This window comes from Papaver somniferum, unplaced genomic scaffold (assembly GCF_003573695.1).
Source record: "Papaver somniferum cultivar HN1 unplaced genomic scaffold, ASM357369v1 unplaced-scaffold_21, whole genome shotgun sequence".
Taxonomy (NCBI): domain Eukaryota; kingdom Viridiplantae; phylum Streptophyta; class Magnoliopsida; order Ranunculales; family Papaveraceae; genus Papaver; species Papaver somniferum.
The window spans coordinates 12,137,971-12,164,649 of record NW_020631041.1 but is presented as its reverse complement, the minus strand read 5'-3'; the positions used below and the strand labels follow the sequence as shown (position 1 = coordinate 12,164,649).

Below are 26,679 nucleotides of genomic sequence, written 5' to 3'. Positions count from 1 at the left end.
ATACATATCACCGTAGTATTATTGTTAAAGTCGTGATACAATTGGACTTTGATGTTATATAATAACACTATGACACTGTATAATAATGATCGAGAATCTCGATTTCTCTCATTGTTATAGCTACGGATCTTCAACAACGATGGTGCTAAACTTACAACCTTTGAGATCATTGGAGTACTTGGAAGGACGAAGATTTCAAGGAACGTTGAAGATTAGACTATGGAATAGGAGCCACTAAAGTTTATCTTTTTTGTATTCCATATGTATTAATAGTTTTGTCACTAAAATTGACAAAGGGGGAGATTGTTAGAGCATACCTCGGTCAATCTCGCATGCGCTGCTATCTTAAGCATGTTTGTCAATGTTAGTTATCAAAACTATAAGTCTTGATTTCTAGCCTACATAGCTAAGTCTCGGACTAGGATAGAAAAGTGTAGTTGAGCTCAAGGACTTCATGGCGTTTCATCATACAACGACGAAGATCTATACAAGGAACCGTGGAACTTCATCAACAAAAAGGTATGTGGAGACTTGAACTTATCTAACACTCAAAAGTATATCTCTTCTATCTCCTACTTCTTATGAGACAAAAGTCGTACGCTATATAGACTAGATCATACACATTTGACATTTCGAGCTGAGCATTCATTGCTTATCTTTTATCTCGAAATCGCGTGTTGGTAAAGCGTTTCTCTTTGATCAAGTTTATCTTCACCTAGTGACGAAAGTCATGAAAAGTTTCAATCACTTTGAGAATTGCTCTGACGTGAATCGGTTTGTGAATAACGGCTACATAACATCCTCTGAGAATGTCTCAATGATTGAAATGAGAGTTTAGATTACATAACCATGTATTCCTTGAACCGAAGTTTTCGAACTTTGTTTATCAAGAGAAATCGGGAGGATTGTGGAATTGGCTTGCCAAGTCCGCGAACTGTCGGAAGTTCTCGACCGAGAATTTCTGCTGGATTTTCCAAAACTCGTTTGTGTGCTAAGTACGCGAACTCAGGAAGTTCTCTTTTCGAGAATTTCTGCGGAGTTTGGAAAACTCAACCGATTAACTTAAGTCCGCGAACTTGTTTGTGAACTTAAGAGGTTATGATCTAAATATGTGCTCTGAACATGAAACATTAAATTACTAAGGAATGCTTTATGCAAACCGTGGCTATAATGTTCATGAGCCGATTGAATCGAATCATCTTTGTTTCAATTGTATCTTGTGTAGTTACATAAGATCTCATAGTAATTGAACAACTCTTTAACTAGTTCATTTGAGTCAATTGAACTAGTTATGGTGAAGAAGAACAAGGTTAATATGAAATTCTCATATGGTTGACCTTTTGGGTTACTATGTTGAACCAACATACACGTACACGTTTGGGCATGGTTTCCACGAACCCAATAAACGTCTGCCCAAGTGCGTGTGACAAGCTAAGTTTTCGATCTAACGGTTGAGAAATACTAGCTTGAATGTAAATCAGGTTTTCATCTCATGGTGAATAAGGATTGCTTTGTAACTAAGGCAAAACCCTGATTTGAAGGCTATATAAAGGAGATATCTAGCATTGTGCAAAACTAATCCCCACACGTCTGTGTACTACTAGTGCGCCCGCTAGAGTCGATCTCCATTAACCTTTTGTTTTCTTCTCTAAAATCAGGTTAACGACTTAAAGACTTCATTGGGATTATGAAGCCAGACCGATACTACTTTTATCGTAGTTGTCTGATCTGATCTTGCATCTTCTATCGTACGAGTACAATCGATTGATTGACTTGAGATCGTGAGAGTTCTCCGATAGGCAAGATAAAGAAGTCACAAACATCTTCGTCTAACTGTTTGTGATTCCTCGACAATCCGCTTGTGTAGTCAGAAAGGATTGTAGAGAGGTGATTGATTAATTTAGGATGCTCTTCGGGAATATAAGACCGGATTATCAATTGGTTCATGTTCAGCTTGATTTCATATCAAAAGACGGAACAAAACCTAGGGTTTATCTGTGGGTGACAGATTTATCCTTTGATAGACTTTTCTGCGTGAGACAGATCTGTTTATTATCAAGTCTGTGATTTTGGGTTACAACAACTCTTGGTTGTGGGTGAGATCAGCTAAGGGAATCAAGTTCGCGGTATCCTGTTGGGATCAGAGGCGTCGGAATACAACTGTACCTTGGATCGGTTGGAAACTGATTGGGGTTCAACTATAGTCCAGTCCGAAGTTAGTTTGCAGTAGGCTAGTGACTGTAGCGGCTTAATACAGTGTGTATTCAATCTGGACTAGGTCCCGGGGTTTTTCTGCATTTGCGGTTTCCTCGTTAACAAAATTTCCGGTGTCTGTGTTATTTCTTTTCCGCATTATATTTTATATAATTGAAATAATACAGTTTGTGCGTTCGTGATCATCAATTGGAAATCCAACCTTTGGTTGTTATTGATATTGATTGATCCTTGGACATTGGTATTTCGTACCGTCCAAGTTATCTCTCTTTGATAAAGACTCGCAGATTTCTATTTGCTTGAGTAAAGATAAAATCGATAGATTGAGATAATAACTCCTTGAGATACTTTTTATCTAGATTGAGTTTGACTGTCTAGTTGGTTCTCTAGCAAAGTATTTTGGAGTTAGTCCATACAGATTGCTAATCGAGATATTGGGTGGTATTGTTAGACCCTCGTTTTTTCACTTCTCTTTAGATTGATTGAAGTAATTCATAGGCCCCAATTAAGTGGCTTAGTCCCCAATTTATCCAGGAAAACTATAGACATCCTCAGAGAGGTAATCTGTATTTTTCAAAGAAAGTTCAAATTTAGGTTGTTCTTATTTGGGCTCTTTTCCGTTTCCTCCCCTCCCAAGATCGCTAATTAGCGTTTTCTCCCCAAAAAGATTAAAATTAGCGTTTCCTCCCGTCGCTACTTTTTCCATCCATTATTCTGTTAGCTGAGTCAACACAAAAGTTCACGTGGCAAAACCAAACACGTGTTACACAAAATACCTAAAATATCCTCCTATTATTTCCGTATCGTATTCATCTCACTCTTCTAAGTGAAGAGGACGAAAATGTTTATTCCGACGATTTATCGAACATTTGAAGTGCATAACCTGGTCGTCTTCTATGCATCAATGAATCATATTCTACACTCTCCAAAATTCCAAATCCTTGCACAATACGAACTAAACACAATCCATATTCAGAAACCAGTCAAACATTCATAATCAACAGCTCTACCATTTCTTCTCTACAACTCCTGTTTTCCTTGTAAATCAATTCATAAATGCTGCCAAAAGAGCTTCTACACAGCCTCAGAATGAACAATAACAACCCTTGTTATCAGCACCAGCAACTTATATCTTATAACTGTACGGATAGAAAAGTAACAGATCTGTTTTCTTGAAATCGAACACAACCCAAACTTCATCCTTCTCAAACAACCCAAATTTCGTGTTTATCTTAAGCTTTTATTTCTTCAAGCCACCAGAATTCATATCATTCACACACCATCAACAGAACCATGGCAGCGACAAATTCATTTTCGCTGATTTCTAGGGTTTAATTTTGGACATATGTAGAGCCGTTCGATCTAGTGCACCGTGTATCTATTTTGTTTTTAGGAGAGGGTATTTTAGGAAGGGAACAAAATAGGTGTACAGGTTCAGCCACGCGTACTCAGGTGCTGACTCAGCTAACCGAGCAATGGATGGAATTCCTAACGATGGGAGGAAACACTAATTTTAATCTTTTTGGGATGAAATGCTAATTAGCGATCTTGGGAGGGGAGTCATAAAATATGAATGATAAGAGGGAAATAGGATTTTGGTGTACCATGAGCAATATTAAAGAGACCCAAAAGAAAAAGAATATATAGGTGTCCCTGATGCATTAGAAAAACACAAAATCTAGATGCACTGAAATGAACCACAATAACAAGATAGAAACACGATGTGAGGCGTTGAACACCGAGAAGAGATTAAGAAACCATACAAATAGTTGGCTTAATGTTGACATGGGTATTGATAAAATTGAAATGGATGTAGGTTTGTTATGGGTAACGCGAAGGATATTAGTGGACATAACTAATATGTAAACAGAAAAAAAATATGTTTGTGCAAACATACAAACAGAGAAGATGTTTCAAACCCTATATATTAAAGCAGGGATGTAGAAAGCTGATTCTAGTCTTCCAATAAATACGATCTTTGATACAAAATAGAAAGAATTATCTCTGTAGTGTTTAGAACTCCATACATACAACAGAAACAAAAAGAAAGAGCGAAAAATGCAACGTATGATTATACTGCATCAAAGAAACCCAAATTGAAATAGAACCGGAAGCAGCAAGGATTTATTTTGATGATAGCAAAAGAATGATGATGCCTAGGAAAAAAAACAAACTCATCTAAATATGTAGACTCTTCTAGTAATTAGGTGAGATCGCTATAAAGAAAACCAAATTAGGAAAAGGAAAACATCATCAACCTAAGAAAAATATAGATGCGGAAGCAAGGATCTTTTCCTGCTCTGTACCATCATAAAATATGAATGGTAAGAGGGAAATAGAGAACACACAGAAGATTAAAGTGGTTCAGTCCATCTGACCTACATCCACTGATAAAACCCATAAGGGTGGATTGTATTAGAGATCTCTAGAACTCACAGAGATGATATACATTTACATGATAATTCCTATTTATAGGATTATAGGATAAAGCAGTAAACCTAGATATAACAAACTTGACTAGATCTTCTACTGACTTGGTCTTGGTCTTCCGAATATCTCACCTTGATATCCTCGGTGAGTATATTCCAACAGGGAGGAAACGCAAAATAACCCTTCTTATTTTGGAACTTCTTATTTAACACTTAAATCAACATTTTAGATTCATCATGCCTCAGAAAGTAAAATGTTAACGTAGATCTCTAAGTAGTTGGATTTTGGGGCATCACAAAGTTGGGATCAGGATTCACCTCTTACCGAGCGAATCTACGAAGACACGAATTCATACTCTCTCTCCTACTTCCAACCAATTGAATTTATCAATTAGAGAATTGCATACACTATCTTTACATCACTATATGTTATGCACTAGACTTTAGCTGGATCTAGAATGGTGATCCTTTTAGATACCCCGGTGTCTTGGATAGGGAAAATATGTCAAGGTAAGGGGGTGGATTACAAGTTGTAGGTTTATCCCATTTTGTGCATGGTTCGCCGTACCTGATATCATATCGTTCCTCAAGAAATATATGTGATATAGCGGTCTCGGTGATACTGACCGAGACTGACGGGTACTAAGGATTTATATCTACTAAATTAGGTAATATTGTCTTTCATCATTTAGATTTGCATATATTGGATGTGCAGATAGACTTCTAAGTACAGTAAATAAGTTAAACAAAGATATTTGGACAGTTGGATGTAAAAAACATTGGAATTCCAATATATACAATAACACTTGGCATGATGAGCATGTTTCATTGTTTCACTGCTCAAAATTATAATGTAAAAAGATATTAAGCTTCGAGTTAATATTCTGAAAATTTGTATAAGTAGTTGACTTTGCTCTTCTAGATAATATCACATAATAGTGGAGGATATGTATAGGTGCTAGGTGAATCTTCGAAAAATCTTTTTCTTCTATAAAAGTGCGCACTGATGCATTTGATATTAAGTCTATTGATCGTCATTCCACTGATCCTTCATTTTTTAAAAGGATTGATCACCAAATGGTATTGAATGTTGTTCTCTTGAACTATCAGATTTCAATTCATCGCGTGGATGATGACATTGCGTATCATTATCTTGACACTTAAGATTAGCTAATAAAGCTAACTTGTTGCGCTTTAAAAGATATAAATCATGTTTTCTAGCACAATGATCTTGATCTTGAGTACCAATAAGATTTTCAAGAACGTTGTCGCCAAAATGACCTTCACTAATAGTATGACCTTTTCCTCTTCCAATTCCACCTCCACCTCTATTTTCCTTTTCGGTTTCCTCACTGTCATTTTCTTCAGATGTGTATCTGCTTCAATCATGAGTGTATAAATAAAATTTCTTCAAAGTATAAAGATATTGGGCATCAATTAACGTGTATATTTTTTTTTCCGTACCCATTAATATCGTACAGTATCAATGGATACAGATCGATACAATACTTACAGTCTCTCTTTGCAGATACTTATAAAGGTACGAAAATACAGATAAGTATATACGGGCCTATGCCAATAGATACGACAAACCATGGTTCGGTGGCTTCAGAACTGGTAAGGTGTTACGGTACTGCAAGTGACGCACAATAATTACGCGTTATAGAGTTGCAGGCCAAGTCAGTACTCCGCCATAATGGTGCAATGCGAAGCCATAATAGCGCAACGTAAGATATAATAGCGCAACGCAAGCCATAATAGCGGTATTACTGTATAGACTATCAAGTGTCGAGAATGGCATAAACCCACAGGGCCAATGTAGTGCAAGTGCAGCACTACATTGTAAATACATTTGGCTAAGTGATGAAGCTTATTGGCCGACACAATGAAGCTTCATTGAAGGATTGGCAAGACATGGCCAAAGTTGACAGATGCAGCATGCGATGTTTTCATCGATGCATATCCATGGAATTGAGTTGGCCCAAGCTCAAGAATGATGCAAGAGTGAAGTATAGATCAAGAGCTGGTCTATGGCATTAGTTCAAGGCTGTCCAAAGCTTGAACAATGCAAACAAGTTGGTAATGCAAGAGTTGCATTACTGTTGTCAAGCTAATTGGCGAAGTGAAGCATATATGACGCATGAGTAACTAGAGTGAGCTTAACGATTTGGCCTCGATGTTTGAATCATAGGGATTGTCCGTGCATTAGCTTAGAGTGATAATCATGCAGGGACAAGATGGATGGGTGTTCGAGCGAGGCAGAATTCAGTAAAGCACAACAGTTGTGCAATACGGCTCAAGTGACGGTTACAAGTTGGTTACGGGCTTTGCAAGCATGCCAATGAAGTGAGACAAGATAGAACGGTTATAAAGTGAGTTTATAACCATGTGGAGTGTTCATAACCACCAAGAACAGATGTGGCATCTGTTGGCTTGACAACACAAAAGGTGGAAGTTGGAAAAGCAAGCTGGCGGTTAAGGAAACTACCTGATGGGACACATGGTTGTTCCATGCGTGTGCAAGTGTTGTGCATGGTTTTGGATAGTGAGTTTGCTGTATAAATAGTATTAAGGAGTGGGAAAAATCAGTAGGCTTACATAGGAGAGTTATTCTCATGTTAGAGAGAGTTTTAGGCATTCACCAAGAGGGTGAATGACCTGTTTTTGGTCCATGTGATGGACGAGTTTTGTAATCTTCCTTTAGTGCAATAAAATGGGTTTGTTGTAGTAATCTTTGTATTCATCATGTTGCTGATGTTGTGTGATAATTGGTTAAGTACATGGCAGAACCTCTTATGCTTATGGGGGCATGAAGTGTTAGAGAGAAAGAAGAAAAGACTTTCGTTGTGCAAAGCCTTATGAGTGAAAGCAAATGCGTATTTTGATGCAAGTATGCAAGGATGAATGATTTTGGGTGATGTTGAGTCACTAAACCACAATCATTTCCGGTCATATCCCATGAAAATTTGAGGCGATTAAATGGGCGTGTGACAGCTGGTATCAGAGTTGTGTTAGGGGACACAGTTTGTTGATTTTTCTCTCTTTTACTCAAGTTGGTGTCATTTGTTTGTCAAATTCAGTGAAGAATTGTTTGGGTTTCACTAGTACGGAGACTAGAAGAAGTTGGTCTTGTGTGGAAAGATCAATTGGAAGGAACTTTGAAGCTTGATGTAGTAGCAGGTCATGAAAGTTTATGACAAAGGTGTCCAAATTCCCGCCCAAAGTGTTAGACGAACGTGCAAGGATCATTGAAAATAGGGTTTTCAAGTGAAGGCATGACAAAACTAAGGAGTATGCTGACTTCTATGGTGCAAGTCAGGTGTTAAAGTCCACGTGTCTCACAAGTATGCGAAGATTATGCATTTGGAATGCATTCTGTCGTAGTATTATCAGTAGCGAGTACATTACAAGTTGTAATGGGAATTTTGCGAAAATTCTTGAATTCAAAGAAGTTGATGGCCTTTGCAGTGGCACAGTAGATGAAGAACATGTCTATGTGATCGATTGAAGGTGTTTTCATTGTAGCCATTTGATGGAAGATTATAGTTATCTCTCTTGAATGCATGTACCTTGGTGGTAATGCAAAGTCTGGTTGCGAACCAACAATGTTTGTGGAAATGTGATGCCATAAAAGGAGAATTGGAAGCCAATTCTTATATAGCAGAAAGCTTATCGAAAGGCTGAAGAAATAAGAGCAAGTTAGGGGAAAACCGATACACCACGATCTTGCGTTTGCAAAGAGTTCTTCGTTGATGCTAGATGCACACAAGGAGTGTGTTTTCACCTGGTTTATGAGTGGGATCAGTATGCTTGGAAAAGGGTGTTCAAAGACCTGCATTTGATCATAACCACAAGCGGATGTTTTTGTCACCTACAAATCAGTAGTGCTACAAAGTTGATTTTGGAGAAGGGGAAAGACAAGAGAAACCAGATGTGCATGGGCATTAAAAATGAGTTCCAAGTTTGAAGAAGAATGTGGAATTCTTGCTTCATGGAACGTAGGCAGTGGCGCCTCATTTACAAGGATTATGGCCTTGTTAATATTGTGCAAGGGATTTGTCCGAGGAAGTCATTGAGTGATATGACTTTGCTGAGCTCTATGGTGATGCTCAGGATCACCAAGTTAAGTCCGTTCGAGTTGTGCAAAGGTGCACAAGATTGTGTCAAGATTTGAGTGCTAATTGGCATAGCATGTATGAAACAATAGCATGCGCAAAATGGGATTTTGGCATGGTCAGAGTGCATAATGCGTGAAGAAATGCAAGTTAGGCAAATTGTGGATGCGGAAAAGAAGGACAAAGTAGTGGTGATGCATAAAGATGACATGTGGCCATTATTGAAGAAATCTTCATGAAAGCTAAAGCAACATGATAGCATCAGTTGGAAGAGTGCGTGTGGCAAAGTGAATTGCTACATTGGGGACAGTAGGTGTTGTCTCACTTACTTTGTTGTTTAGAAGCGAAGATGAAGTCAGTATTGCAAGGCTTGTTAGGTATTACAAGTTGCAATCAGTTGGCGCGAGTATTTTCTTAAGTTTGAGCATACTTTCAGTTTGGGTCGATTGGACCTTGGTGTTGGAAATGAAGTATCTCTATGTAAGGTAGTAGTGAATGAGGGTATTTGAAGTGAAAGATCTTGCCTCTTTCGTTCAAAGTAAAGTTAGTTCGCGTGGGAGATGCTACACAACATATTAAGCCAAAATATGCAATAGAAGACGCTGAAAGTGAAAGAAGCAAATAGAAGAATTGGTGGCATAGTCGAGTTTGTTGTTGAGAGTTATTTGGAAGTGCGAAGGCATTTGGCAGCGATAGCATGGAGTAACGCAGCAATAATGAAGATGTAAGTCCATCAACTCATTGTTTGGAAGAACATGATGTTGTTTTTCCGCCACATTAAAACATAGCAGTTTGAAAGAGCAAGTGATGCTTAAAGTGCTGGTTTTAAAAGCGCGTGAAGAGGATGCATGGTCTAAAAAGACGGTCTGATGTCAGGGGTATCCTAAGTCATGACTATACCAAAGTCATGCATTTCAATCGTGATGTTGCGACAATACAAGAAAAGAACAGCAAGGTGCAAGTTCTTTGACATACAAATGATGCAAGTCTAAGAAGGTGAAGATTGCAACATGATTTGGAGGCCAAATCTAGTGAAAGTCTCGAAGTTTGCAAAGTGTAGCAAAGGTTATGGATTGTGGCGCATACCAAGAGTGGTATGAAATCATAGAGTGCATACCTTAAGGCATAGCATAATTTAGCATAGGCGCATATGATTGAAGAATTGAAGCCAAGTCTTGTATAAGTCCTGTTATGTTGCGTGGTGCAACTAAAGTCGGAAAATGAAGGCATAAGACAATGGCAATGATCAGTGTAATCAATAGGGAAGAATTATTGCTTGCGTACACTTAGGCGCAAATGATTCAACTGAAATTCAAGTCTAATTCAAGGAGTTGGCAAGAGGAATTTCCAAGTTGCATTTGGGTGTTGATATGCGATTGTAGAGGGAGTTAGAACGCCTGATCAACGTGACAACAACAATACAAGTCAGTAGGATCAATGGCAAGGCAGTAAGCTAAGTGATGGCATTTGGTACTAGGCATAAAAGTTTTGGCAAAAATGAAGGTCAAACAAAGTTTGCTGATTTCTGAGAAGGGCTCAGAAGCGTACAAGGCCAAGGACAAGTATAACGAGTATACTTGATTGCGTTCAACGAGGGTGTTGAACGGATTAGGTGGGGGAGGTCTGTTACGGTACTGCAAGTGACGCACAATGATTACGCGTTACAGAGTTGCAGGCCAAATCAGTACTCCGCCGTAATGGTGCAATGCGAAGCCATAATAGCGCAACGTAAGCTGTAATAGCGCAACGCAAGCCATAATAGCGGTATTACTGTATAGACTGTCAAGTGTCGAGAATTGCATAAACCCACAGGGCCAATGTAGTGCAAGTGCAGCACTACATTGTAAATACATTTGGCTAAGTGATGAAGCTTATTGGCTGACACAATGAAGCTTCATTGAAGGATTGGCAAGACATGGCCAAAGTTGATAGATGCAGCATGCGATGTTTGCATCGATGCATATCCATGTAATTGAGTTGGCCCAAGCTCAAGAATGATGCAAGAGTTAAGTATAGATCAAGAGTTGGTTTATGGCATTAGTTCAAGGATGGCCAAATCTTGAACAATGCAAACAAGTTGGTAATGCAAGAGTTGCATTACTGTTGTCAAGCTAATTGGCGAAGTGAAGCATATATGACGCCTGAGTAACTAGAGTGAGCTTAACGAGTTGTCGTCGATGTTTGAAGCATAGGGATTGTCCGTGCATTAGCTTAGAGTGATAAGCATGCAGGGCCAAGATGGATGGGTGTTCGAGCGAGGCAGAATTCAGTAAAGCACAACAGTTGTGCAATACGGCTCAAGTGACGGTTACAAGTTGGTTATGGTCTTTGCAAGCATGCCAATGAAGTGAGACAAGATAGAACGGTTATAAAGTGAGTTTATAACCATGTGGAGTGCTCATAACCACCAAGAACAGATGTGGCATCTGTTGGCTTGACAACACAAAAGGTGGAAGTTGGAAAAGCAAGCTGGCGGTTAAGGAAACTACCTGATGAGACACATGCTGTTCCATGCGTGTGCAAGTGTTTGCACGGTTTTGGCTAGTGAGTTTGTTGTATAAATAGTCCTAAGGAGTGAGAAAAATCAGTAGGCTTACATAGCAGAGTTAGTCTCATGTTAGAGAGAGTTTTAGGCATTCACCAAGAGGGTGAATGGCCTGTTTTTGGTCCATGTAATGGACGAGTTTGTAATCTTCCTTTAGTGCAATAAAATGAGTTTGTTGCAGTAATCTTTGTGTTCATTATATTGATGATGTTGTGTGAGAATTGGTTATGTACATGGAAGAACCTCTTATGCTTATGGGGACATGAAGAGTTAGAGAGAAAGAAGAAAAGTCTTCCGTTGTGCAAAGCCTTATGAGTGGAGGCAGATGCGTACTTTGATGCAAGTATGCAAGGGTGAATGATTTTGGGTGATGTTGAGTCACTAAACCACAATCATTACCGGTCATGTCCCATGAAAATTTTAGACGATTAAATGGGCGTGTGACATAAGGATAAGTGTGGGCCCATTCTATATAATATTTATAAGTACGAAAAACAAAAGGACCGAATAGACAAAAAACTAGGGTGAACATGGGATGGTATGTATCAACCTTCATCTCATCCGCATCCAATTCAATTCCCTACAGATTTCGAATTTGACATCTGCATCCAATCATCCAACGGGTTTGCATCCAATGGATGTACGGATAGACGGATTAGATGCGGATAATCCAATAAAATTTTCTTATAATTAAAACTTTAAGACTTCACCATACCCAATTTAAATCTGTTGGATATTAAAAATTACGTCCGCATCCAATCGAGTGAACAGTTTGGATACCCATTTGAAAAAATGGGTTTGGTCCAAAAATGCGCTTGGTCCGGATCGAATCTGCGAATTTGAGGACAAATGGTCACCCCTAAATAACAAAATAAAAAGCCCATTAGTTAAGTCACGTGTGAACTTCTTGATACTGTTGAACCACCTAGCTGATGTAAAAGGTTGCAGCATTATAGGAAAAAAGGGCGTATTAAGATTCCCAACTCATCATCCCTCTCCTCACAGCAAAAATTACAAGAAACTAATATCAAATTATCAATGGAGAATTGTTCAACTAAGAGAGTCAATCGAAAGTATTTAACAGATGATATTTGGTATGAAATCTTTCTCCGACTTACTCTTGATTCAATCTTCAGATTCAAATGCGTTTCAAAGGTCTGGTTTTCAATTCTGTCAAACCCTAGTTTTCTTAACAAATGGTATAAACTCAACGTTTCATCCCTCCCATGGGGTTTTGTTCATGACGTTCCTTTACCTGTAGGTGAACATCAAAGAACATACAAATGTGCATTTCCTGATTTACATTCACGATATATATCGGTTTTCTTTTAGATTCTTAAATCAACTAGTAGATAAAACTCTTTACCTTTTAGGTTCCAGAAACGGTTTGGTTCTCTGCACACCAGCCTTATTTCGTCCGATGAGTTAATGGAAAGAAGAATTTAATGGTATAAAATCAAAGTGTATATAATCCGACTGACCGTAAACTTCAAAACAATAACCGAGTCGGATAAACACCTTTAATCCATAGATCATCGAAAGAAATTTAAGCAAATTACACAAATAATAAAGTACATAACTATGTTGGTGGTCTTCATGGAAGAGAACCAGAAACACGATGATGGTGGAGATGGAACCAAGGACGATGGTGGTTTTGTCTATGGCTTAGCAGAGAAAGAGAGGGGAATAAAGGAGGGAGAGACCGGGAGAGACGAAGAATGGGAAAGGGGAAATAGGTTCCAGGTTTTTTTCCTCGAACCGGTAAAGTCAAAGGCGGAATGAACGAGGTTACTTGGGTGAGATTAAATAAAAATTTTGATTCATGGTATCGAGGATGTGATTAATGGAAAGAAGAATTTAATGTCTACTATTATGATTATGGTCTCCAATGTCTATTATGATTATGTGCTGAGAAAGTCCTTATGTTTCTTTGAACTACAAAATGTCATGCCTGACAGGATCATTGTTTTATCTTCACTGAAACCTGTATTAAATAGTTAAACGTAAACTGATGATATATTGAGGCAAATGTCTTAAGATTGGATACATTTAAGCTATAATCTATACTTGTTCGACAAGTGTGAAGATTTGAAGCCCTGCACAATATATAAACAGCATTTATCTACTTTAACAATGAGCACGGTTGATATGCCACATGATTTTGAAGGTTTGGGACTTGAACCTGATCAGACTTGAAGCCCTGCACTGAATCCTAATCTTGATCTTGGAATATCGAATTGTAGAACGGTGTATAGCAACTGCTTTCCACCAATAACAATTGAAGTCCTCGGTTTTGCACCACCATCTGCAAATGCCAAACACGCCACCAAATTACCCGGAAGATGCACCAAAACATTATCTGGCCGAGTCATCTGCCATCTCAATTTGTTGGGCAAGACAAGATCCACCTTTGGTATAGAAAAAGTTATTGCTCCCACTCCCGTAGGCATTGTAGATGCATTAAAACAAACACTGAAAGGCACAACCGAAGCAACCCTGAGAAAATTCATAGCTTTAGCTCTCTTTATATAAATACTGGTGAAAGCCTTGTATATTGATGTCTCCATAACAGTGAAAGGAACTATAGTGCTAAGTTTTGTTCCTCCAACTCCATTTTTCTTGTTAATGGACAACAATTCTTTATTTATGGGGACAATTTCACCGTCTATCTCGACAGATTTCACATCAATGAAGTAATCACTGTCAGTAGCAGCCGAAGCACCTTGACTATACACTGGGTTGACCAATAGAGGGGTTTGCACAAGGTATGTTTCATTTCCAAAATATATGAAACCATTTTCAGATCGTGATAAATATACAACAAATATTTCAGGGATTTGAAAAGAAGCTGAAAATTGAGAAACCAAGGAAAGTCCTGAACTTCCAAGACCAGCTAATCCTTTAGCACCCTTGGCTAATCCATGCAGGACACTAGTAGTTGTTCCACAACTGACTGCAAACCCACGAGCCGTAAGATTTGGACCTGCAATCCATGCCCCAGATGTTGGCTCCCGAACCTGGCTTGATTGTACAGTTACAACACCTGAAAAGAGCTCACTCTTGGTAGCTGAATGTGTTATTGGACTGGTTGTGTAAAAGTTACATGTATGGTTAAGGCAACGTACATAATCTACTGATTGGCTGGCTAGTGAGCATTGAGGTGACTTGCAACGGATCGGTTTTTTCGATATTGATGAACAACCTTGAGTAGAGTGGACAGATAAAACTTACCACCGAGATCAACCACAACATATATGGTGACTTTTGGAGTTCCTAGGCTTAACTGGGTAACAAATTGAAGAGTAGATTGATCTTGAAAAACAGGAAGGATGAGTCCTTGAGGTCGTGAAGAAGATGAAGGCTGGGAATTAGAGAGAGAAACAAAGAAAATGCAAAGAAGAAGAAGAAGTGGAATACTAGAGGAAGAAAAATAAGAAGCCATGGGATTTGGAAGATGGCTGAGGTTGTCTATGGTAACCAGTAGTGGAATGAAAAAGAAGTGAAAATGCTTTTAATGGTGAGAGTTAGATATGGACTTTCACATGATCATGTAGTCAAAGGACAGCTTGTTAGGTCAAAAATGACCACTATTTGGCACATTAAATTCTAAAGTCTTTACAGTGTATAGTTTGTGGTTCATGGTATCCCAAAGTAGGATAAGGTCCAATTTTGGATAAGGTTCGAGGAAATTATGAGCACAGGTTTGAAAATTGAAACAATGCTACAAAATTAAGCTGCATTAGAGGTCGGGTACTATATTTCAATTACAGGGAACGAGGACCATACCGTTCGCTCGATTCAAAGACAGGGGATTTCCATGCAATGCTGCATGTTTTGGAAGCTCTGAGATGAGTTGACAGCCATTTTAAGGACTCGCGAAACCTCCTCCAGCTCTTTCCAATTTCAACAAGTATATCTAGCTCGGCCTAAAAGCAAAAAAATATTCATCAACAAATAGAAAAAAACGAAACAGTATTCATAGAGAGAGGAAAAGTTTTGACTGACCTTTTTTTTTTCTGAAAGCTCGAGGGTTGAGGACATGATGTCCAAGCCAGTTCCAGTAGAGAGTGCAAATAGTGTGCAGACCGCACATCTAGCTGGATTTAACAATTTCTATGTTTTCGAGTTGACAATTGTGGCCTTCCTTCGGGAAAGTTCTGCTCGCGCATCTTTTGAAGAAACTCGGCAGCTTTCTTAACATCTCCTCCTCCAAGAAAACCCTTAATGATGGTGTAATACGTGATAGTATCCGGTGCGCAACCATTCTTTTCCATCTCAAACATCAATTTTTCAGCCTCAAATAGCATACTTTCTTTGCACATGCCATTAATCATTATGGTATATGTTACAACATTTGGAGCTAATCCTTTATCTGAGATTTTGAAGAATAATTTCCTTGCATCTCCAAATTTTCCTGCCTTGCACAACCCATCAATTACTAAACTATAAGTCTGAATATTAATTTTAAAACCCTTACCTTCCATAGATTGAAATAATTCTACGGCGTCATCAATACATCCATTCTTCAAAAGGCCATTCAACATGGCACCATAGACAACTTCGTTTGGAGATAAACCAACTGATTGCATCTCGAGTAATAGGCTCATTGCAGTTCCGTCTCTTCCATTGCGGCAAAGTCCATCCACAAGCGTAGCGTAAGTAACTTGTGTTGGTTTTAATCCTTTTTGCTTCATTTTCTTGAAGAGCTGCATAGCATCATCCATCCTAAAGTTCTTGCAGTACCCGTTAATCAACACTGTGAAGTTGTGTTCATCATGTTTAAGCCCCTTATCCACCATCAAATCAAACAATCTCTGTGCTTCCTCTAGCCTACCTGTCAAACACAGACCACTTATCATTGAGTTGTAAGTAACTACATTAGGTTCCTTGCCTGACTTAATCATCTCCCCGAATAACTTACCAGCTTCACCCATCTTCCCTTCTTTGGCCAGACAATCGATTAGTATGCTATAAGTTATTACAGTGGGAAAAATCCCTCTGTCCACCATTTCATCAAAATATCTCTTGGCTTCTTTCCACAACCCACGTTGGCTAAAACCATGAATTAGAGAACTATAAGTGATTGCATTCGCAGAAATTCCTCGACTAGACATGTTGTCAAACAATCCTATAGCCTCATTTATCCGACCTTCTTTGCAAAGTCCATTAACCAAAGAACTATAAACAACAACGTTCGGGATAATTTTTGAATCATTTATCATCTGGGAAAATAGACTCAACGCCTCGTCTACCAAACCTCTTTTGCATAGAGTATCTATGATCAAGCCGTACGAAACAACAGAAAGCTTGCAATTCCATTTGGCCATGTTCTTTTGCAACCCCAGAGCAAGACCAACTTCACCAATTCTACAAAGCCCACTGATAATAGTTCCACATGCAACAGCAGTAGGTACAATCCCAGTCTCAGTCATTTTACCAAACAGTTCATATGCATGATGAACCTCCCCTTGCAGACACAGCCCTTTGATCAGACAAGTGAATGTTATGCTATCAGGATCATACCCTCTCTTCAAAATATCACAAAATAAACAAAACCCATAACCAGTCTCACCTAATCGACAACAACAATTGATCAAAATGGTATAAGTGACGATACTGGGTCTGATTCCTATCAGTTTCATCCTCCGATAAAACATGAAGACAGAGGAATAACATCTTATTCTGGAAATTGAAGATAATAGCTGATTGAATGTATGAATAGATGGAAAGGGCTTCAATGTAATCAATTTATCAAAGCAACTAAATGCATCATCAAGTTTCTTGATTTGCTCAGAGTTGCAAGGAATTTCAAACTGGGTTTTACCACCTGAAACGTAACTTCTACCACTTGTTATTAGACGAGAAAAGATAGGTAGTAACAACGAATGGGTATTATTTATCAATAAGCAACCACTGGAGTTTACCCTTCTGACCAGGAAAATCATTTTTCTTTCTGGATTGAAGAAGGAAGAAGTTTTTACGAAGGAACCATGAGTTGCCCGGTTGTGACTTAAGCCCGGGATTATTTTTTCCCACCAAGAACACTTTGTAACAATTTATGAAGAAAAAAAGGGTTTGGTAAATATTTTTTCCGGTGTCTAAATTGGAGTATATAAAATCCGAAACCATCCAACACAGTATATGCTTAAGGGTGTCTAAAACATGTCAAAAGATTAAATTACCCTTATTATTAAAATATAAATTTAATTTCATTCAAACCGTTAAATTAAAACCAATTCATCTATCTTCAAAATCCATCTACAAAACTTTGAACCCTATTTGATAAAATAAAAAGAAAATCAAGGCGAAACTGAAAATCAAGACCAACCTGAAATTTGGAGCATACTAGATATGAGAGGAGAGGGTTCAAAAACATACCTAATCTCATATAGAGTATAATTTCAAATTCATATGAAAAGTCAAGGAGATATATTTTTGTAGCATGACGACGTTTTTGGTCGTTATGGTCTAATTTATGTATATTGACGATTTTGATTCAACTACCTTTGACGGTTAGTATTAGTCGTTATCTTCCTAGATTGATTATCATGACGATTTTTTATCCTTGAAAGTAACATTTACAGGGTCGTCACAGTATTCATTCTTATACTTTGCCGATCGACTAGTGTTGCATTAATTAAGGTCGTCATATTTTGAAATTATGAACCTTGTCGACAACAACTACCGTAAAACAGTTTCTCTCATTGCCATATATATGTTTTACCCTAATTTCTGAAACCGAAAAATATAAGGCGAAGGAACATTTGATAAGATCAAGCTTCCTTAAGTATGCTCAAGCTTTCTCGGGTTTTCTCAGGAAAGCTCAGGATTCCTTGGGTGTGCTAGGGCTTTCTTGAATAAGGGATAAGTAACACCGTAGTTCACTAGATCAGATACTTTCATCAAGTATGAATTGCATAAGTACGTAACACAGACATGAGATAAAGCTTCATCTCATTCAATGACGCTTCCTCGATTATGCTTCATACAAAAATTCAGGATGTTACAATAAGAATATATGTTATATATTGCAATTTATTGATACAGTCCAAAGAAAACATGTATTTGGAATTAAGTGATACTTGAAAAATCCACTTTGGTGAATAAAACCATGACATTCAACTTCAATCCAATGCAACAATAAATATTAAGTAACCGATAAACGTTCAACACGAACAATCTCACGAATATTACTTATAATAAAATTTAAAATCAAAATTGTAATTTTATTATCTTATAAAAGCGAGGCAAGGACCAATCTTGCTATTTAAGTAAACAATTAATAAATCTAAATGTTGCTTAGCACATATGTGCAGGAATACTTGGAGCATATTATGAAATCACATGGAGTTGCAGCAGACCCATCTAAGATTGGGGGGAAGAAAAATTACCTTATACCAAGAAATGTTAAGGAATTAAGAGGCTTCTTGGCATGGGTCTTGCTGGATATTACAGAAAATTTATCCATGAATATGATATATATTAACTGCAACCTTCAACTGGACACCATGATCAACAAGCACAACCTTCTTATGTCTGAAGCCAGCAGTGAGAAGTACTCATGTCTTAGCTCTACCTGACTTAAGCAAGGATTTTATACTCGACATGCTGCTCGTTTATCAGGAATCGAGAGGAATACTCTCATGCAAGCCCATTACATTTTTTAGCAAACTATTAGGACCCCAATGTGCAGAAACATCTACCTATGAGAAAAAGTTATTCGACACTATCACTATTATTACTAAGTGGAGAAACTATCTCATTCTGACCTAATATTGTCGTTATACTAATCAACAGAGTATTAAATACTTCATTGAATATAAGATAACCATAATCTTTCAACAAAGAAGGTTAATAAAAGAGCGAACCTCATGAAAATTGACTATTCCTTGGAAAGGTGCAGTCACAGTTCAACTCTTTAAAAAGCTAACAACCATATGCGAGTTTGACTCAGCTCGACCAGACGAGTTAACTACACCCCTTTTTTCCTAACCTACCCTCCCTGGTCGGGTTAGTTCATTATCCCTGGTTAGGTTAGGTTAGGTTAACTAGTCTGGTTAGCTGGTTGGGTATACCCGGATAGAAATCGGTGTTTTATAGGAATCTTGTATCTTCTTTCCTCTTCTTTCCTGTTTCTCCAGCAACTCCAAGGTGTTCTGGATCAAATTTGATGGATGTAAGATTGTTTTAAGTTAGAAGAATTGTTCAATTGATCTAGTAATACTACCCGTTATTGTGCTTCATACCACTATAAGTATCTGCAACCGAAGTAGAGGGGAATCCGTATACGAATGGTGAGTTAAAAATTTGAGTTGGGTTGATATGGGACGAAGATGAGAAAACTGCAATCTCTTCTTTATCTAGCGCTGGTAGTAAACATGGTATATCACTTATCTTGAGAAAGGTTTGATTTTTTTTTTCTTTTTGTTTTTCCATTGTGAATTGGGCAAGGGTATATACTATTGTAAATTGATACACAGAGTTCTTCCAGTTTTGTGGGATTAAATTATAGGGTTTTAGTGTAATGTGGAATTATTTTTTTATAATTAATTTGTTCGAACAAATGTTATTTCACAAAGGTGTTTATTAAACATTTGCACTGTTTAGTTCACAATGATGTTGGAGTAGCTTTAGTTATGTAATAAGATTAGGAGAAGGCAATAGGTACGGTATTATGGTTCAATTATGCGTATCGAGTGACAGTTCAACCAAAGAAGATGGATTGTGTTGTTGGCTGTAATTCAGCTACGTTTGAATCAATAGAACTACTTTTTCTTATGTATGATAGATCTGATAAACCGAACCTACAAGTTGTTCCGAAACAATGGTTACATCAAAAGTTCCAATGTTGCATTTCTCATGAGTTAGGACTTAGAAGATTTGACTACTTATTGTTATGTTAGCATCATCTAGCATGGCAAATTGAAATTTCTGGTCGACTTTATTTAACAATATTTTTTCTGTGTTGCAGCATACTTTACAAATTATGTACGTAGCATCAGCTGTATTTCTTGCTGGATGGATTGGTAAGATCAGTGTTATCTGTTCTTGCTAAACTCCTTGTGTGGTAGATGCAATTTATTTGAAATTCAAACTAATCTGTTCTCCCATGCTGGATTCTTACTGGAAATGGCAGACTGCAGTCATTAGGTCCAAATATGTTCACGTATTGCAGATATGAGTTTCTTTGATACTTATGGGAATCATGGGGACCTTGTTATCCAAGTATTGAGCAATGTGCTATTGATCCAGTCAGCTCTCAACGAGAAAGTAATTTTCAAACTTTAAGTAATCGTTCGTGCAGTGAAATATTCAATTTTAGATTGATTTTCCTGATCTCAGTAATTTAAATGCTTCAGCAATTGATGAATGTATCTGGAGTGCCTTTGTGTAATGGATGTTTTGTATAACAGGTCGGTAACTGTACTCACAACATGGCGACATTTATTGGTGGTCTTGTGATTGGATTGATAAATTGTTGCAACTTGCACCGTTAACACTTTCCACCGGACCATTTATTGTTGCTGCTGTAGGAATATGTAACATATTCCTCCACAGGCTTGTTGAAAACATTCAAAATGCATATGCTGAAGCCGCGGGCATTGCGGAACAGGTTAATATTTATTCTAAAGCCTTTCCTTGTATTTAAATTTGAACATAACATGAATCGACGACAAATATGTTGTTTTGAACTATTTTTCTCTTGCTTTAATTCATCTAAGAACATTAGGTATTTTATTTGCAATTTTCCTTCTCTGAAAACTTTACCCAGTCAATGAGCTTCTGAAAACTTTAGCTATTATGAAAGAACCCTGCACTGAGTTTTGTTAGCATCCCTACTGAGAACCTGATTGAATTGTGTTTTCAATTAACTTTGCTTTTTAACTCTTGAATTGTTTATATTTTGAAGTTTAAGTCTATTGTCGGGCCGATAAAGTATATCATTTACTTGTGATATGATCAGCGCTCTGCCAACATAAATTTATCATAGCTGTAGTTTCTATCTTGCCAAAAATTAGACCATTTCGTGAAAGTTATCTGATAACCTCACATAGTTTTCTTACTTATTCAGGCAGTCTCTTACATCAGGACCTTGTATGCGTTTACCAACAAAACAATAGCCAAATATTCTTACGCAACTCTCGCTCAAGGATACACTGAGATATGGTATATTGATAAGTGTTATGCAAGTCCTTGGACTTGGATTTACATATGGACTTTTAATTTGTTCACTTGCTTTGCAACCATGCATTGGAAGGTTCCTGGTCTCACATAAATAGGCGCATGGGGGTGAAATAGTTACAGATGATTTTTCTGTAATATTGAATTGCCTGGAAGCATCTTGTTCTTACTTAACCGGTGTATATTTTATCTCCCGCTTTTCTAACCTTCCTTTGTTTTTTCGCTTTTCTCTTACAGTGGCCCGAATCAAACAGCAACAAACTTCTATTCATATGAGCAAGGCCGTGTCGCTTCCTATAGAGTTTTTCAAATGACAAGCCTGTCAATTTCATCAGTCAATCAAGACGGAATTACCTTAGCTCCAGTCAACATCATATGTCCATCTGCATTACAAACAAGAATGTCAGTAATAGGCATCGACTGGTAACCAAGAGGTTCTCATCTCATCCTATATTCCTGTCAACTATCGAGTCAACAATATATTACTACAGATTGTTAAATTGATAATATGTAGTATGAATAAAAGTCTCTTCCAACTGTTGTTGTATCGTTACTTGTCTTTAAATGGATGCTTAATCAGAAAAGAAACGACTCCTATAAATGAAATTAATGATGTAAATAAAAACTTTTCCGCGTTTGTGTTTTTGTTGGAATTGTATTAATTTGGTCTTTTTTTTCCTGCAAAACCTGTCACTAACCGCAAATGGCGTAATTTTCTTGGCCTCAACAAGTATGAACAAGGGCTTTAATTTAGACTTGGTTCGACAACAGAATATGTTCCAAACCAGTTTATACGACTATCTGAATTTTCCATTTTAAGTTATACAACCGTCTGAATCATGTATCTATTGTAACTTTTATTATCATCAGAACATCATAACAAATAATTTAATGCAACCGTATTTATGTTGTATCCAATTTATTTACTACGACATCCTTGGTTTCGCACCCAATTAATTTTATACGGCATTAATAGTTTCGCATCAGATTAATTTTATACTACCTTCTTTGTTAATTTACCCAATTCATTTTATACGACCGCCCGAAGACCAACTAAGCAATCTTTCAGTAAGAATCACATAAGTAGCTACGCGATTCTCCAGTACTACAAACTTTACCATTCAGTTGCACATCTACAGAAAATTGTATTTGGTTTGCGGAACCTACAAGGACCACATATGGTTCTTCCATTGAACGACTTAAATAAGGGGGAAGATTGTTTCACTTTTATCCGCATGCTAAGAGTACTGAGATACAAAGAACCATTTTCCTGCTATTAAAGATTTTGTTTCGGGTATATACGTAGGTGGTGAAATTGTGTTTGCGATGAAAAAATTAAAAATCATTCAAAAGTAAAAGCTGATTACACCACGTTTAAGCACTACTTCCTTGAGTGTTCGTTTACAACGATAACTCTGTAGTGTTTCACCACTAATATTGACAAGAGCTCTACTGAAAATACACATGAAAAATTCACAGTAAAGATTTTTCATAGTAAAGATTACAGTTCGGACATTTGCAACGACAACCCGTTGTGAAATTACATAATTTACATGCTGTAAAATTGAAACTATAAGAAAAATTTCTCAAGTTTCTTGTACAAAACAGACAGGCTTCATCATTCGTGAAACATCCTTAAACATATTTAATAACCGATAATAAATTTGCATTTACACACTCATCTGACCAGGCAGACATTGTATTGTAGTGCGATTACATATTTTAACAATTACCGAAAGTAAAACATATCTAGTAACTCTTACTGCCGACTAACGACCTACACAAGTATTCTATTCCCAATTTCCTGTATCTGAAGACGTTAGTATATATACGACTGACATCAGTAAAGCTAACATTTAGGTTGCTCCAAAAATTGAGCTTCATACATTAATCAGCAGCGGGATATTCCAAAAAAAATCGACTCATTTATGTACGCCTGAAGTGCGTCCAGTTGGCCAAAAACCAATCCGGTATTAAGTTGGATTCACACTGCACCAAAGCAGTACTATGTTAAGAAAATACCAAACTGAATTAAATGTACGGCTGCCTAGTAATAATTCCGCCGTCTATGATGCAGTCTCCCATATTCAGTACGTTTTTTTTGCCCAATGAACTCTCTGTTGGGTCCCAAATTGTTTGTCACATAGGCTGCATGTGTTAATGCCCCTATGTCATATAAAGTTGTGTGTGCTGCAACCTAAATCTTAAATAGGTCATGGAAGGAACTTACCCTCAGTATTGATTGGTAAGTGTTCTGAGGATCCCTGAACCTTTTGTGATAAAGTTCTCCTAGTTGAGGTTCATTTATTGGGTATTTCAACCCCAACCTTACTCTTTGCAGCGTTACTCTTTGCGGTTTTGGGTGTACCTAAAGCATGATTAAAATAGATCATTTTAATCAAAAAAAAAATAATAGAATCAAGGAATAACAAGAATTGTGGTGTTACTAAATGATGTACATCACTTATATAAAGTTTATACATATGTACGTATAAGATTCATATCATACCCTAATTTAGTCGAATACAAATTTGGACACTCGGTATATATGAAGTTTATAAATGCAAGTTTTGGTGCCCTACCTGTTGCACGAGCAATTTTTTTTTTTTTTTTTTTTGGCTTTAATCCTTCCACCTATGAAGTGGCCACTTGTTCCGCATCTATGCCTATTAGATAGGGTCAGACTAGTAAGGCACCTATGTAAACCACTTGTTACATTTATGTATTTACTTAGAGCATCTCCAACAGTGGATGTTAAAAATCCTACGTGGAATTTTTTTTGAGACCCTTATACGAAAGAATTTGTACATATAGTAAATATAGGACCCCAAGACTAGTAAACCATCTCCAACAGTATAGAGGTTTGACCATTAGAAAACCTTCTGTGATGAAATCTTAACCGTTTAATTGTTTTTTAATTAATTATTAAAAATAAAAAATATGACATGGAGGTCATTCCGGAGGTCAAGATAAGAATTTCTTCAAAACCTTCAAAATTAATATTTCATCCCTCTTATTTTATAGTATCCACTGTTGGAGATGGATTTAGTTAAAATGAAGGTCTAAAATCCTATGTGTCACTAAAAAATAAATCTTCCACTTTCTTTTGGAGATGCTCTCAGGGCTAATATGCACGCGTAGAGGTGCTGTTCTCCCCTTCCCTAATTCTTCGCTTTCCGTTTTTTTTCCATTTTTATCTTCTCCTCTTCTGTAGCATACGAGGCAAGTACTTTAGTCAGTTGCTCTTGCAAAATCCGGTCCGCAGCCTTGTCCTTCCCACCTGCGAAATTCACCTTATCAGCAAACGGGTTAAGCAATAAACCAACAAAATAAGGGCCAAAATTCAATACACACGTTGCAGCTCGCCAGATCTTTGTTTATGGATGGCTGTATGACTGTATCTAAACGGAGGTTTAAACGAGTCCCCAAACTTCACCGGTACAGGTTTTTCCCTCAGGGGACGGACCGAAGTATCCACCTTAAAATAAGACAACATAAGGTGAAAGTGAAACACAAAACCTATGGAGCAGATGAAAAATACAGATTTTCTCACTGATGTCAAAAACAAGTAAACGTACTATATGGCCTATTACGGGTCTTTGGAGATTACTAAAACCTTAGCAGCTTCTTCTACTTGTCTTTTTCTTGCCGAATTTTGAGTCATGGTAACTTCTTTTCAACCTGTGGACACTAATTATGAAGAATAATGGATACCCAACCCAATCTATAATAGATTGATAGATTAAGAGTTGACATTAAGTTAATATACTAAAACCCCGGTTCATTTGACATTAACCCTAATCTTAATTTAGATAGAAATTACAAAATCAAATTGACAAGAGATAGTACTGCAGTTGTGGAAGAAAGACACTAGTAATCAACGAAAATAGCTCAAATCTCAATAAATTTATCAGAGTAACCTAATTGCATCATGGAAATTTTTGTAAGGAAGAGAAATTCAAGAGAAGTTTTTGTGTGGTTTACTCGATATGGAACTGGAAAAAAAAATCGTGTTTCTTTAAGCAATTTATTCGGCTAGGTTGGGTTTTAGGAGGCGCAAAATTTCTATGGGATTGGATAACTAAGGCTTTTAGTGGAGTTTTGTGAAAGCATGGGATCACAACTGCACACCCTTGCTTCACGATGGCTCCGCCACTGTCCTTAACCGTCGACTATTATGAGGATATGAACCTAACGAAATTTAAAGGAGAAGCTCGGGGATTAGGGATTTAAACAGTAACCGGTTAGGGTTTCAGAAAGGAAAATAATTCCTATTATAATCACTTTTCTATCTGATGTAATTGAAAAATTAAATAGATCTACATACCTATACCATCTGGATTTGATGAATTCATATTCATCGGTCTCTGACTCAGCAAGCTTGCATATGAAGAAGGTGAAGCAGAAGATGAAGATGGTAAAACAGAAAATGAAGACAAAATTTGGAGAACAGGTGGATATATAACCTAACCTAACCCAACCCATCTAAACACCCGACCCGTATAACCTAATCTAACCAGGGATAATGAACTAATCCGACCAGGGAGGGTAGGTTAGGAAAAAACCGGTGCAGTTAACTCGCCTGGTCGAGCTGAGTCCAACTCACACATGGTTATTAGCTTTTTAAAGAGTTGGACCGTGGCTGCACCTTTCCATGGAATACTCAATTTCCATGAGGTTCGCTCTTAATAAAACTTACGGGATTTCACTAGTACAAATCTTTACATTGGCCACACTTAATCACCGTGTCCATAGGATTTTGGTCATGGATTTTTTTCACTCCAAAAATGTGGCATCAGGTGCCGAGACAAAAAGGTATCCCTATGGCTACATAAACTTTGAGTGGCTATAAAATATGATTTCCCATGGCCATAACTCTAAAACCGTGTCTATATGGTACTCAATATTTTTTTTTGTAGTTAATCATTTTCACTATCACCATGGCCATAAGATCCTTATAGACACACAATTTAATTATATGTGGCTAAAGTTTACCTTAAAGTCACGTGAATTTTATTATAGCCGTGGCCTTTGTCATCAATTGGACACGCAAAATTCATTTTATCATGGCCAATTCATGAGTTGCAGTCACACTAATTTTTCTCAACCATGGACATCTCTATCATTTGGACACATGGAAAATAATTTAACATGGCTAATACATGATTTGTAGTCACGTTTAATCTATGGTACC

The 26,679-nt window shown here is 37.4% G+C and overlaps 2 protein-coding genes and 1 long non-coding RNA gene across 4 annotated transcripts; 1 reads left to right on the top strand and 2 right to left on the bottom strand.

Annotated features, from left to right (window-relative positions):
- Nucleotides 1–5,700: 5,700 nt before the first annotated feature.
- On the bottom strand, nt 5,701–15,344 carry LOC113339608 (basic 7S globulin-like). Its single transcript, XM_026584849.1, has 5 exons — nt 15,309–15,344; nt 15,090–15,229; nt 13,496–14,387; nt 13,371–13,399; nt 5,701–6,019 (listed from the first exon to the last, which is right to left on the bottom strand). The coding sequence occupies exons 1-5, from the start codon at nt 15,342–15,344 to the stop codon at nt 5,701–5,703; spliced, it is 1,416 nt and encodes a 471-aa protein (XP_026440634.1).
- LOC113339397 (pentatricopeptide repeat-containing protein At3g22470, mitochondrial-like) lies at nt 13,938–17,307 on the bottom strand. Of its 2 annotated transcripts, XM_026584680.1 has the most exons (3): nt 16,225–17,307; nt 15,309–16,137; nt 13,938–15,229 (listed from the first exon to the last, which is right to left on the bottom strand). In XM_026584680.1, exons 1-2 carry the CDS (start codon nt 17,246–17,248, stop codon nt 15,407–15,409), a joined length of 1,755 nt encoding a protein of 584 aa, XP_026440465.1. In that variant the 5' UTR covers nt 17,249–17,307; the 3' UTR covers nt 13,938–15,229; nt 15,309–15,406. The 2 variants fall into 2 exon arrangements, with proteins under 2 accessions (XP_026440465.1, XP_026440464.1); XM_026584679.1 differs by having other exon boundaries at nt 15,309–17,307.
- A 2,966-nt stretch (nt 17,308–20,273) lies between these two features.
- LOC113339880 lies at nt 20,274–20,910 on the top strand. Its single transcript, XR_003355170.1, has 3 exons — nt 20,274–20,329; nt 20,440–20,573; nt 20,717–20,910. It is a non-coding gene; the product is annotated as an uncharacterized LOC113339880 (long non-coding RNA).
- The last annotated feature ends 5,769 nt before the right edge of the window (nt 20,911–26,679 follow it).

Excerpts from the sequence above, each read along its gene's own strand:
- LOC113339608 (XM_026584849.1), bottom strand. The coding sequence starts at position 15,344 with ATGTCCTCAACCCTCGAGCTTTCAGAAAAAAAAAAG. Across the intron at positions 15,230-15,308 it reads AGCTTTCAGAAAAAAAAAAG|GCCGAGCTAGATATACTTGT; the intron begins GTCAGTCAAAAC and ends TTTTGCTTTTAG. Across the intron at positions 14,388-15,089 it reads GTCTTTGAATCGAGCGAACG|TCCAATAACACATTCAGCTA; the intron begins GTATGGTCCTCG and ends TTACACAACCAG.
- LOC113339397 (XM_026584679.1), bottom strand. The coding sequence starts at position 17,248 with ATGATTTTCCTGGTCAGAAGGGTAAACTCCAGTGGTTGCTTATTGATA.